General features: G+C 34.3%; 1 protein-coding gene across 1 annotated transcript in view; it reads left to right on the top strand.

Moving 5' to 3' along the window:
- Positions 1–15,076, top strand: part of ANO3 (anoctamin 3) — a 361,383-nt gene that overhangs the window by 334,227 nt on the left and 12,080 nt on the right. Inside the window, 4 exon segments of the mRNA XM_023532087.1 lie at positions 8,208–8,244; positions 8,784–8,895; positions 9,678–9,735; positions 13,723–13,820. Coding sequence (XP_023387855.1) covers positions 8,208–8,244; positions 8,784–8,895; positions 9,678–9,735; positions 13,723–13,820 — 305 coding nt within the window.

Here is a 15,076-nt window from a genome sequence, read left to right as displayed (position 1 = left end):
ATTGAAAAGTAACCTTTACAAACTAATAATACTATCTCATCTAAGGCATTGTATTAAAGACAATTTTTTTACAATTCTAAATAAAAGATAATTTCCCATTATGTTAATTAATTCAGAATTTAGGCAAAGATGTAGCACTTCTTGAGCAAACATAAACCTGATATTAAAAATATATCTGGCAACTATAGTATCAAAAATCAAACTAAAAATCACTATAGCTACATATATAAAAAATGCAAGTGTACATCAAAATGTTATCAGGAGTTACCTCTAAAAAGTATAGGTGATTTTTATTTTCTTTGAACATTGTTTAATGTTAAACATATATTTTGCATTTTCTAAATTTTCAATAATCATATTTCACGTAAAACTAGTAAAGAATAAATATTTGATATTAATTGCTAATATTCTATTTTAAAGAAATCATCAATGATGGCAGTCCAAGATTAATGTAGAAGGGTTTTTATTTCACTTGTTTCCCTTTGGAACAAATCCGCATTTTGAAACTATAAGGAATGACAATAAATATTAACAGTGGTTATCTCTCAGTAGTGGACTAATTCTTGATTTCATATAACTTTTTCTGTTTATTTGAATATGTATTCCTATATATAAGTTTTTATTTATAATCAGAAAAAAATTTTACTTCTAAAGCATTCTACCATTATGAAAACTTGGAACAAATTAGAAGTAGAATATACTTTATATATGAGTCACCCATAAAACCACAGCCACCTAGGGAGCAACTTTGGGCTGCTTTTTAAATTTTATCTTTCACCAAGAAAGAAAAGATTTATCAGTAGCTAGCAACATTGCAACACTTGCACATGTGTGTGCATGCACGCGTGCGCGCGCGCGCGCGCGCGCACACACACACACACACACACACACACACACACCATTGCTCCTCTGTTCTCATTTCTGCCCTCCCCCTCTCGCTTGCCCCCTGAGTGATGCCCGAGCTTTCATCAGTTTGCATTGTCAGTTCCTCAACATTGTGTCCTAATAAAAAGCAGTGGACACTGGACACAGACAAAGCAGAGATTGGCTACTTGACCTATGTGATCCTTTGTGACATCCCATGTGACATCTTTGAACTTTAATTTCTTGATCTTTCAAATGAGAGTAATAAAACAAATACATAGAGGAATTAAAAGATTAAATGAGATCTGTTTCTAGTGCACAGAAGATGTTCAATGAATGTTAACTTTCTTCCTGATTGCTTCTCTTCAGTATTTCAATTTTTATTTCTCTTTATAAGTCTATTTATACTCCTGTTTCCTTTCTTGCAAAATACCAACTTTTTTTATTTTTCCCTTTTTTCTCATCTTTAAATAATAGAGTTTGTCTATTTATTTCCCTTCAGACCATGATGTAGAAATGCAAATGATCTTTTCTTTCGTCTTTCTAAATTCTTTAGTCCACATCTGCTTTTATTTATAATTTTTCACACTTTTTTCTTTAAATGTTGTCTCTTACTTACTCATGAATTTTTAAATACTTGGCATTGTTCATGGAAAGAGAGATATACGTATAAGTAATCTTGTCTTTTACCAAATACATCTAAAATATAAGAAAATTTGAAATGTTTAATTTGTTCATGCAGAAATCATACCCACTGTGCTAATTTTCAGTAGCCTCACCTGTTCCTTTTAATGTCTTAATTTTATTTTCTCCCTTTTAAAGTCTATTATTTTATCTTTCTTAGCTTTAAATTATAAAATTGATAACATTATTAACAGTATAAAAACGTTAAAAATATTAAGAAAAGTTACTTGTCTCAACCCAAAATGCCACTCACCTCCCTTCCTACCATAAACTAATTGTACTCATTGGAGGTAATCAGTGTTAATGGTTTCATGTCTATTTATTCCCCACCCGCCCATCAATTATTATTGCCTTCAAAAGAAAGAGTACCCTGTGTTCCTGTGTTTATTTGGCAATTTGTTCCAAAGTCCTACTGATCTTCAAAACATCCTAAGTGAATTAATGAACTAGCCTAATATTTTTGAAGATGGAAAATATTTCACAGACAAAGAAAATAAAGAAGCCAAATGTGGTTAATTAATATTTGTTTGGGAGGGCAAGCATGGCAGCTCTGAGGACAGAACTTCCAGATCCAGTTTTCAGTCCTTAGTTCCTAACCCAGGTTCTGTTCAGTTAAAACAAAGACCTTGTCACGATCGGATCTGCATTTAAAAAAACATTTTCAAACATTTTCCTTATAGAAAGGTTGTTTCTATTATCACTGATATTGCAAAAATTGAAATTTGGCTGAGGTTTCCATTGGTGTACCAGACTCCAGTTTCATGTTATTCCAGTTGCTTCTTAATCACCAGTTCCTTAAACTCTGACTCTGCTCCACCACTAGTCCCCAACCTCTGTTACCCCAGACCCTAGAATCACAATTGACCCTCATAAATACAGTCCTCTCTCTCCTAAGGCTCACATACAACTTGTTCTAAGTTTATAGGTATGATGAGGCTTAATATATTCTTTCTTCCAAAGTACTGCATTTTACAGATAGCAAAGGCTGAACAAGATGGAGTGTATCACTACTTGTAGAAAAAAGACCTCCATATTGAGGTGAGGATAGTATTATTTTCATCATAAAAATAATCTTCTGAGATCCCCCAAATCCCACTAGCTTTACTTAATTAAAGACAAGAGCCCATGCAATTTCTTGGTGTTATAAAATAATAATCATCCACAGTTGCTGGGAGAAGATAGGACTGACTTTAATTTTCTAAATATTTATTTCTACTTGTTAGATATTTTGGCATGAAGATTAAGGAATTATTGCAAGTGGAATAGACTATGAATACTTTTCCTATGCCCTTGCAACCGACTCAGGAGAAGATTTTAAAATGGACTTAGCATAAAGGATGTGTGTGAAGTACAAATCAACAAATGTAAAAAGAATGTTATAGTCCTCAAATTTAATCAGTGTAAAACAATAATGCCCTTCTGAGTTTAATAATGCTGCTCTACTAAGGATGTTAAGGCACTTCACAGATTACTAAATAGTACTTCTGATTCATCTGAACACACATGATTATTTTAAGGACTTAAATGAGTATAGATTAAAACCACAAATATAAAAAATGCCAGACTCTCTTAAAAATATATACCACCTAAAAGACTTATCTAGAAAACCAAATGATACTTTTTTGGTATTTTTGGTATTTTTGAACCAACGCTAAATATACAGCTAATAAAATGTACTTTTTGTTTTTTAATAGCTCAAGTTTGTGATCCCTGTGCTACTATATTCCCCAAATGAGGGTCTTGACCTGTCAAAATATTCTATTAATCTAATATGCTTTACAGCTATAATCTATATGCATGAAATTATGACATGGCATGGCAAAATAGTTTAAATCAGTCAAACAATTTTTTAAATAAGGAACCTTTACTGTTTAATGTACACATCCAGAAACCTTAAGTCATTCTTCACACATTTCTTTTATATTTTTCATCATCTCAGAGACTCGTGAATTTTGCTTCTGTAACATCTCTCTCTTATCCATTCCCTGCTCACCATCCTCACCTCTACTTGCCATTTCTACTGTCTTTTCAATTACTTGTCATTTCTAGCTTGGACTGGTACAGCAGCCTTCTAACTGGTTAGTCATCTCGTTTCTGTTTTTCAACTCTTTCCATTTCCCTTTCATATTACTGTTGGAAGGATCTCTCTAAATTGCAAATATGATCAATTTATTTTGTACCTGAAACTGCTTCACAGTTTCCCATTGCCTCTGATAAAAAGTCTGAATGTATTAGGATGGCATGGGAGGCCCTCTGTTATTTAAAGCCAGCTTTTTATTCTCTTTTTGTCTAAAGTGGTGTCATGCTTCCTCTCTTTCATATGCTACACAGCCACAAAACCACTTCTGCTTGCTATGGCATTCTTCTGCTTCACAACCCTGTCTCTTAGTTCAGTGTTTCTTCCATCTGCCATTTTTTTCTTTTGTTTCCTTGAAAAATAGCTCTTCATCTTTAAAAATCCCATTTAAGGATTACTTTTCATAAAGTTTTTCTCAATCCCATATATAAAATTGAATAATTTCTTCTTTGCATTTATTCTTCTCACAAGGTACTTGGACATGCCTATTCTCCCTTCTTATCAGATTCTCATGGTAGAATTCAGTAATCTCTCTTGTGAATATTTTTCTGTTATAGTGCTTGGGACATGCCTTTTCTCCTACTGTTAGAGTGTAAGTTCCTTATAGACAAGGGCTATAGCTTTCTAGCTTCTTCATTTTTGTATCTTCAGGTCTTTGCCTAATGCCTAAAAGACATTGAGAATATATGATTTGAATAATTTTTGACTATTGTATTCTAATATTCTAGCATTTTTAATACTTCATGTTCTCAAAATTACTTTTATTCTTGAGATTATATACTAATATCTTTCAAGTTTGCAGTACCTGTTTTCATTCAAGATAATAAAGAATTTACATTTTTTTAAGCTTTCAGAACAGGTGGATTGTGGTATCTCTAAGTAAATATTTGATTTGAGGGGAAAATATGGACTAAAATAATCAAAAAACCCAAGTCCTATTCAGAGTCTCCTTTGTGGAGCCAGGCAATCTGTATTTTTAAAAATACATTTAAAAAATATACAAGCGATTCTGGTCCAGTCAGTCCCTAAAATAGCATTAGGAAATCACTCATTTAAGGGATCTAAGGTAATTTTGATACATAGCCGATATCAGAAACCACATTTCCCAATATAAATTCCAAGTAATTTAACAACATTTAAAACTCTTATCGTTTCTAATATCTTGTACCAAGTATATAACTAAAATTCTGCAAAGCCAGAATGTGAAACCAGTTCTTCTTTTACTAATCTCATCCTTCTCATTTTTTATTTTGATGCCCTGAAATAGTAATGCTACTTAAAGGTAGCATGGTTATTATCATACATATGTTACCATCATATCAGGAAATATTTTCAAGAAGATTTTAATAAAAATTTAAAATATACAGTTATTCCAAAATTATACTCCTATAGCTTGACAATAAAACCTTAATTAATTTATGAATAGGTTACAGTTGTCTGGTCTCATGATTTATGTGTAGTTTTAAGAAAAAATAAAAATATCACAGCAGAAGTACCTTTGTACTTTGAAATATCTGGGATTAATCCAATTAAACCATTTCAACATTGTCCATAAGAGAATGAACTCTTTTTGGTATTTCTTCTGTCATTTTAAAATCCATGTACCATGTAATGAGTACATTATAACAACAACAACAACAACAAAAGCCCTAAATACATTTGACTAATGTCAGTAGTCTATGCTGGTTCCAGACTCTTTCACATTATTGATCTGTTTCCACCTCTGGAGTCCAAAACATAGATTCCTATGTTTCTTTATAGGCCTGATCTCTGAAGACCTCAAAATGTACCTAACTCTCCTTCATACCTGGTTACCACTGGTTACTAATTACAGTACGAATAGGTTATTATGGAATAAGGTGGGTCAAAGGGTTGGGCCATACATCTTAACCTAGAAAGGAAGTAATCCCAAATAACTCATTTAATAAGAAGGCTGGCTTTTATTTATTTAGTTTATTCGCGTCTATATCCACAGTTTCTAGAAATTCAGAAAGGTTGATTACTGAAAAAGAGCAGTCTCTTTTCGATTTTGCAGAAGTCTATTTGGAGCTCATTTTTACAGTGAAGGTTAGGTTGTGAGGCTCCAACTCTGAAGCAAAGAGCACTAAAACAAGCGTAGAACTCCTTAATGCGCCCCTCACAACAGCCTTGCCCTTTTCCTGCCTTTGCCTTTCTTATTTTTCCCCAACTGATTTCCACATAACACCCCGAAACAAAGCATTAGTGGTAAGGTAATGATTGTAGCTCAAAATGATTTCTAAAATTTTTACTATGGCCTCCCAGGCCCTGAAATATTGTTTTACTCTGAGATCTCTGTGACTCATTTCTTCTTACTTTGCTTCTTTACCGCCTCCACTCCTGTCCTCCAACTTCCTTGCCCTTCTTGAAACACTGCAAGCGCATGTCAGTCTCAGAGCATTTGCCTGTACTGCGTCTCAAGGTACTTAGCCCAGATCTCTGCTTGGTTCCCTCCCTCACTTCATGCAGCTCTCTACTCAAATGCCAGCCTCTTGAAGAGGCTTCCCTGACCACTCTGTAAAACAATACTCTGCCCAATACCTCTCTCTATCCACACAGCCTGCTTTATTTTTCCTTGTAGTACTGTTCGTCTCTTGACCAGTTACATATGTTTTTGTTATTGTCTCTGCCCACTGGAATTTAAGTTCCATGAAAGTAGAGTATAATATCTCTATACACTCTACTATATAGTGACCAGAACAGTTGACCCTGAACCCCTTATTCTCTTCTTCTCAAAATACATGTCCATTTCACTTCAGACACAAACAGGCGCATGCGTGCGCACGCGCGCGCGCACGCACACACACACACACACACACACACACACGCATATGCAAAACTTGTGCTGTCAAAGTGATTGCTGTCCTACACCATGCAGCTGGATATATATGCTATGGTTCTTCCTGCACTTTGTGGTTGACGAGTCAATGCATGGACAGATTTTGTGACTCATCATCCTGGTGGTGCCTAGCATTAGGGCTTAGATGATGCAGGTTCTCAAGTACCCCCAGAATGCTTTCCAAGAGCAATATTTCCAGAGGTGCCATGGCATCTCTGTGATTTCTAACATTTCTCTAAAAGTTATTTTAACCCCTGGGGTATAATCACCACCCAAACTTGCAGACAGGTTTTATGTAGTAAGTATTAAGACAAAAATCTGAAATGGTTTATATAACAAGGCATAGCATAGATGTATAAGAGAGCCATGATTGCAAATCTCGACTTTGCTACTTCCTTAATAATGTTATCTCAGACAAGGTACCTGGCATGCTAAACCTTAGTTTCCTCTTCTGTAAAATGGGAATCATTTATACATACCTATTGGATGAAATTGTTGTAATATGTATATGTATGTAAAGCATTGCTTGGCACTAGCCAAATACTCTAAATGGCAGTTATTTAAATAAAATTTTCTTTCAATCCCCAGAAGGGATTCAGTGCTAGAAGCACAGTACTACTCAAGTACTATTTGCTGATTGGCAAGCCTATCTTACACCTTTTGTAAACCCTTCTGTATCCATCTTACTTGATAAAGAAAACATTTTAAATCAAGATAACTTTGTGCTCATGAATTCAAGCTAATTTTGTCCTAAAATTTACTTGTGGGTATAGTTAAAATAAAAATCTACACTAGAGATAGAATAAGACTATTGTATTCAATATAATCTTTCTGTCTCAGGATCTTAAGAAGAGGTAGATTTGAATTATGACCAAGACAATAATTATAATTGTTCCAATGAAAAAATAGGCAGTTGCTAAAGTGACCCGATACCTACCTTTTAATATTGCTTGCCAACAGGCAAGGTTATTGGAATTTATAATCTAAAGAATAATTTTTAGATTTATAGGTTATGTAGTAATATTTGCATGCGTGCACATATACCCACAAACACATGTCACCCTTCTCTCTGTAGTAAATATAGTTTTCCCAACTATATTTACTTGGAATATTGTAATTTTTTTTTTCCTTGAGTCTGCATGAGTGAAGGGCAGAGCATGTCGAGCAGAGAAAGGTGGCAGAAGATGAAAAATGTTATTATCTATTGTGCATGTGCCTTGCTTATAGATCAAACAGATTTGACTTATGAATTTTGTTTTAAAAAACGCCAAATCAATTTGTTATTTAAGAATGCAAATTTGCACACTGTCTTTGTCGTAGTTTAGAAAATACTTTATCAATAGTAAAGAAGTCAAGCTTCCTCTTAGCCTTCCAGTGTAGTCAAAAAGCATGTATGGTCAGTCATCGACTAGTTAAAGGATTTTGGGGGGTTTTTTTCAGCCTCATTTTCTTGATTTATTACATGGAAATAAAAATAGCTACCAAAAAAGACTTTGTTATTACAGAAAGCAAATATGACTGTATATATACACATATTTACAGCATATTTATATTACCTGCATTTTGTGTGTATATGTAAACCTCTACATAGTTTTAAAACATGTTTCTCCTTGATTAAAAATGTAGCCACTTTGTAGAATACACTTTAGATGTTTCTTGGAATATTGTAAATAACAGCTTTTCTAAAGAAAAAAGTAATAGTAACTGTATTCTTTCTTATTACAGGCCTATGAAAAAATTGCTTACCTTCTCACTAATTTAGGTACGTCCATTTTTCTTCACTCCTTAGTAAGAGAATAACATATGAGCATACCAGTCTGTAGTTGCTTTATGTACTTTAATGTTTTTAATTTCAACTTCAGTTATATAACTGTCAATAAAAAGGAAAGAGGTGGCATAGAATATTGGACTACATCCCATGACTATAGAGAGGCAATGTATGTAGTCACAAAATCTCCTTACTAGAAATCAGCAAACTTCGTTCTTCCTGCATTGGAGTGCTTTTTTCCCTGCCTTTTCAGTTCTTTGGTTTTTTCCCTCCCAAGTAGTTTACTTTAATAACAGGCATCACATTTTTGTAGCTGTAGGGAAGATTATCCCATTGGATCCTTTTATCGACTCTGTAGAGTGGATGTTACTATACACATTTTACAGATGCAGATACTAGAACACAGAGCCTTTGAGTGCCTCGCAGAACTAGTAAATGACTGAACCTGAACTGAAACAAGAGGTTTCTGATTCCACCTCCACATTTCTTGTCATTCACTTCATCTATGTAAACATACCCTGTGTTTCTTTTAGAATTTCCTCGAACAGAATCTGAATGGGAAAACAGCTTTGCCCTAAAGATGTTCCTCTTCCAGTTTGTCAATTTAAATAGTTCTATCTTCTATATTGCTTTCTTTTTGGGGAGGTAAGTCAACTTTATACACATTATCTTTGCAGAATGATAAAAAAGGTCTACAGTTCCATTGCCAATTTGTTAACAAAGGTGGCACTTTTTTATCCCTTGCCTTGGAAAATGGTGCTAATCAGTCTTCATATGCGTTTTTAATCAAAAGACTTCTCAGTACACGTACCTTCTGGTGCGTTTCCAATTAAAGTTGACATAAAAAAAATAAAACCTATGTGCCATACTTGGTTTGAATTATGACTATCCAATCATCAGTAATGGTTTTGTTAGATGAGAAAATAATTTTTTGTGTAACCTTAGGTTATAGTATGATTCCTTAATGTGGAAACTTCTTGTGTTAAAAAGATTTTTTATTTTCTGTCTTTGTTGCAAAATATGAAAAATTAAACTACTGGTTCTGGTTTGCCATATGCTTAACAGTCCAGCCAGTGTCATGGAAACATACTGAAGCTAGAAATATTTTAAGCTAAATAATTCAGCCCATTATATTAATATTCTTTAACTAAGTCAACAGACATTAAAACTACCCATGAAAATGAAAAATATCATTCGGTTGGTTTGTCTGTACTTTCCCAACCCATTGTTATTGAATTTACATGACACTTTTCTCTTTTTAAGTCAGGTACTTTGATGTGTAAGCATGCCCTAAGTCAACAGTCTGGGGACAGGTTGCACCGATGAACATTTATATCTACCCACACATGGACTTGTTGTGATACATTAGTAGAGGTTCTTCAGTCAACCCCACATAAATACTAATGAATTAAAATGGCTTTTTACAGATTTGTAGGCCACCCAGGAAATTACAATAAACTTTTTAACCGGTGGAGACTAGAGGAAGTAAGTAACCTTGTAAGGGTGGGTGTGGGGATGTGCATGGATTCGGGCCAATGACTGGAAAGAAGGGAGGTGGGAAGAGAGAGAAACAGGTAGATATAGGGAATTTTAGCTAGGCTAAAGAGAATACATGGAGAAAACCTAAAACTTTGTAAGAACGTATGCTTTCTATTATAGAAAACTGGCCTCAAATGTTAACCTTGCTACTTATTAATTTGTTGCCCTTAATTTAAACTCTCTGCATATTTGCATCCCCATCTGTAAACTGGCAGTAGTAATCCTGGTTGCAAAATTGATGATAGCTGAGATAATTTTCATAACATAATTAGCACAACCCCTGGCCTGTGTAAGGCACTCTGTGAATTGTAGTTGATATTTATCTGTGCTCTGTCTCTGTAGCTACCCGGGTATTATTTTACTGGCCAGAGACAGACTAAGGTCTTTCAAAATCCCAGGTTTCTGGGAAGCCTTCAAATCGAACTTGTAGTTTTCCTTTGTAGCCCAGAAGTACTAAATCTGCTAAAAGGCTTTTCATCTACCCAATTTGGGAATCGATGCTTACTTTTTTCCTGGAGTGTCCAACTGGAGTTAACAAGGGTAGTTTGGGGAACAGAGTGGTTACAGGCAAGTATATCTGCATATTGATGCCATTGTAGGGACTGCTACCACAAATAATTTTGTTGATTTGGATATTCTTACTCTTAATTATGCAATTATTGAAAGTCCTGATTCTTTGAAAATCCCAAGGAAATAACGACAATACTGGTGTCAGGAAAAATGTTTAATAACCATCCTAGATATCTTCCACAATATATGTGACAGATAGTGGCCATATTTTTCAACAAAAGATTATTGATTTTGATTAAAAAAAAATCAGTGAAATGAAAATATGGGTTTGTGATAGGCCCTAGAAATCCTTGAAGTGTAGATATAAACAGTATACATAATGGAAGATAAGAACTGACCCTCTGAATTCAATCATACAACAAGCGTTTATTGACATGTACTCTCTTCTAGGCCTCTGCTGGGTAATATGGGGTGTCCAAATGAAAAAGTCTCTTTCCTTTCTTTCATGATGTTAATAGTCTTAAAGAAAAGAACATAACCATGATATATAACAAATATTTTGTATTTTGAATCTACATTCTAATTCCGTCCTACCCAAATGCATGATCTTAAATATCTCTAAGTCTCAGTTTTTTCTTTTGTAAAACTGTGATATGAAAAGCTATTTCAGTAGTACTGGTGATGGGTGGATTAAATTCGATTATGCATGTAAAATCCTTGGCACGAATAATGGTAATTGTTATAAAAGGAGAAAAAAGTACTGTACTACAATTTAGAATATTTATGAACAGCTATACTGGACTTTCCTCATACCATGCTGTACAATATCTCACAAAAATGTTTTGTAAATCTATATAAAATGTTAATAATAGCTAATATGTAATGAGTGCTTACCATATGCCAGCACGTTTTAGCAGTTGTTTCTAAGTTTTCTACATATATTAATACATTTAATCCTCACAAAAATTCTATTATTACACTCATTTTACAGATGAGAAAATAGAAGCTTAGGGAAGTTATATAATTTGCATATAATGATAGGAACATACTTGTAAATTTATGAAATTATCAAATTGATACCAATTTGACCCAGGCAGCCTAGCTTCAGAGTCAGTCTGTGCTCTCAACAGTGTGCTTTTTAGACACCATTGGGATAGCAGATAGGCCCAACTGAGAACATAATGGAAATTGATTTTCATAAGAGATTCCTGAATGATTGCTGGCTCGCAAATGTAATTGGATTTGGAATTAACATACAAAATTGGATGAAGTGAAAGGAACATGGATATTGGAGTCTGATAGTCCAGTTTGCTACTAAATTTTATCATCTACACAATGGAGATACCAACACCCATCTTACCATGTTCTTATGAGGAGCAAATGAGAAAAATATGTGAGGGCACTGAGCTTTGGGTTGTCCATGGTCATATGATTTTGAGTGGTGCAATGGCAATGAAAGTCTGGGTCTCCTACATGCTCACTCATGCTTTTTATTCTAAGTATAGGCTCTTTTCTACCAAATGAATTTTAGAGTATGGAGGACTAGATTTAGCTCAAGGGAATCATTAGATGAGGGGAGCTGACCCACCAAAACTGTTGGATCCCTTTCACTGCCCTGTAAATCACAAAGTCATCAAGGCTCAATTTCAACAAAATTATAAATGGCCTGTCACTCAGCCTCCCCACTTTGGCCTACCATGTGAAGAGTGATTCAACCACATGGTTCTATAGTGGTCTTCTTTTTCCTTTCCCACATAATAATATGCTTTGCTAAACCAGCCCTTCAAGGCAACAAACAAACACATTTGGTAAATAGAATTCATCCTTAGCATTATGGAAAAAAAAGCAGTGGATTAGGGTGCAGGAGACCAAGGCTTTTATTTCCACACTACCAGTCAGCATTGTATGACCTTGGCCAAGTTAATATGCTTCTTTGAGATACTCTGCAAAAATTATGAGTTTCACCTTACAGCTATGACCTGTGATCTGCCTCTGCAGCTTACTAATTATTCTGCCTCAGACCCATTTATCGTATATATATATATGGCAGAGTTCAGGGGGCCAAAATTCATCAATTTGGATGGGAGAACTGAGACTTCTCCACACAATAAAAATTACCACTGGAAAACCTTCTCTCTGGCTCAGATTAGGGAGTTTTAAATTACTGGGCTGGAACTGGAAAAGCAGGCTCTTCGTGTCCTAATTATTTGTTCCCTTTGAAGTCCCACTGGTACTGATTTGACAGAAATAGAAACTGTGGATCAAAGGTATAGAGTCTATCATCTTTATGATCAGGACATGAACCCATTTCCAAAGAAAGAGACCCACGCTTTCCTACCAAAATATCTTCTACAGTGCAAAGTTTTCAAGTAAAACACATTGATTATAATTTTCATTGTAATCACATTTTTCTTTGTGGAGGTTTCTGATGATAACTTATACTGAACATCTTAAAAAAAACAGAGAAGCAAAGAGAAAGCAAAATTGGGATTGTGCTGGCAAACTATTTTGTGGCATGCTGTTATTACTTAAAAATATGTTATGATATATGTAGGTACTCCCTCTCCAGGAGGGAGAGCTTAACACCTGCCCCCATCTTGAGAGTAGCCTAGACTTAGTGACTTACTTCTAAAGAAAAGACTAGGGAAAGGGAAAAATGAGTAACTTTGTGGTAGAAACACCTGGAAAACACTAAATCAAGTGATGAAGGTTAATGTAACTGTTAACCTCAGATCATCTTGGGTTGGGTTCTAGAGCAGAAAGAAGTTATAAATCGAAAAACTGGTGAACTCTAAATAAATAAAGTCTAGAGTTTAGTTAATAGCAATGTTGTTTCTTAGCTTTGACAAATATACATTGGTAATGTAAGGGGCGATGGAGGGAATTGGGTGAGGGGTATATGGACGCTATACTATATTTGCAAATTTTCCACAAATTTAAAATATTCTGAGAAAATTATTTAAAAAAATATATTATAACCATTTTGCCATAGAATTAAATGTTTTTCTATTTCCTGAATATATATATATATATATATATATATATATATATATATATATATATATACACATACACATATGTATGTGTATGTATATATAATATGTATATTATGTATGATATGTGTGGAATACATAGTATTCCAGAGCATTCATTAAAGGTGTTCGTACTAACACAGAACTTAGCAGATAATAAATGCTCATTAAAAGTGAGATTTGTTGTTATTGCTATTACAATTTTTATTAGTAAATCCTGAAAACTCCCATACCAAGTGTCCTCATCCATGCCATTGCTTTCTTGTTTCTGTGTTCTGTATTCATTGAGATAATGTGACCTGGTTAGAATGTGCTTTACAATTTGAAGGTGGAGATGTCTAAGCCAACCAAGAAGAGAAAGATCATTACTGTTCTTGTCATCCTGTTTCAGTGTCACCCTAGTGGCTGTTTGATAGACCTCTGCCTCCAGATGGGAGTTATCATGTTTTTGAAGCAAATATGGAACAACTTTATGGAACTGGGATACCCGTGAGCACTTTATTTTTAAGCTTGCCTTATATAATTATTAAGAAGAAAGATAGAGGTGGTGTGAATAGTTCTTAAAAATTTAGACTTAGCCATCAGAGAGATGATGGTTCAGTTCCTGTTCTGCTTTTCATTAAATGTGTGACAAGTAAGTATGTTGATAAGACTTTCTGAGCCTCAGTTTTCACATTCCTATGAGGGAATCAACCACTATATCAACCGCAAGAATAGTTGTAAAGACTAAAGGAAATAATAGATGTAGAGTAACTAGTACTCTGCTCAACATATTAAGACTTGTTTCTACTCTTCAAACATTATTGATAGTATAGGTTTTTGAGGATAACAATAACTTTCTGGTTTCTTTTGGCCATCAAAAGACCAAGGTTGTTGTTGTTTAATGAAGAGAGACTCCATTTCTGCACGTACACATACCCTCAAAAAATAAAACAAAGATAAAATCATGGATGGGCAAGGTTTTGTGCTCTTTGTTACACACGCACAAATACACACACACACACAAAATCATTAGAACAGAATTGATTGTGATAACATCAAATCAATAGCGCTATATTTTGTCCCTTTAGATGAGTTTTAACTGTCTTTGAAATGCTGACATGGAAGAATGCTGAATGCCCACTTTTACATCTATTAAAATATATTGTTACCCTTCAGAATACAGTGAAATATCGTGTGTTTAAAACAATGTGGCGTGGAAACTTTGAGGCCTAAGCAAGGTTAAAGACTTGACTATTTTGAAGAATTTCCTGGCTGTGGGGGAAGAACAGGTTACTTGATTGATGATATAAATAGCTTAGTCTTAATTATTAAATTATATCATGATTCTTTATCCTGTTGGCCCACAAATGGTATCAGACATTCCTAAGCGTAGACCTTAGGGTTAGAGAGGTGATATTAACCCTGAAATCTGCCATAAAGTATTGTGTTAAATTACAGGCAGTCTTAGATCATGGACTATGAAGTTACCGAAACCCAGTTCAAATTCCTTCTCTACCGTTTGCTAAAAGATGCTTATAATTTTCTTGACCTCTCTGAGACTTTTTTTTAATTTGTAAATTAAAAGACTTGTAAAGATTGAGATGACTCAATGCTCATTAAACCTTCATCAATAAATGACAGAACCTTTCTGTGAAGAGATTTTTATACAGATCCTCAATGTTCATAACAGATTAAAATAAATATCTTCTAAATGAAGAGAGAATAAGGGATAAAAGATTGGAGAACCTAGTCTGTTCTTGATA

Source organism: Pteropus vampyrus, unplaced genomic scaffold, assembly GCF_000151845.1.
Source record: "Pteropus vampyrus isolate Shadow unplaced genomic scaffold, Pvam_2.0 Scaffold76, whole genome shotgun sequence".
In the NCBI taxonomy this organism is placed as follows: domain Eukaryota; kingdom Metazoa; phylum Chordata; class Mammalia; order Chiroptera; family Pteropodidae; genus Pteropus; species Pteropus vampyrus.
The sequence above is the reverse complement of the archived record's forward strand: the minus strand, read 5'-3'. Positions and strand labels throughout refer to the sequence as shown.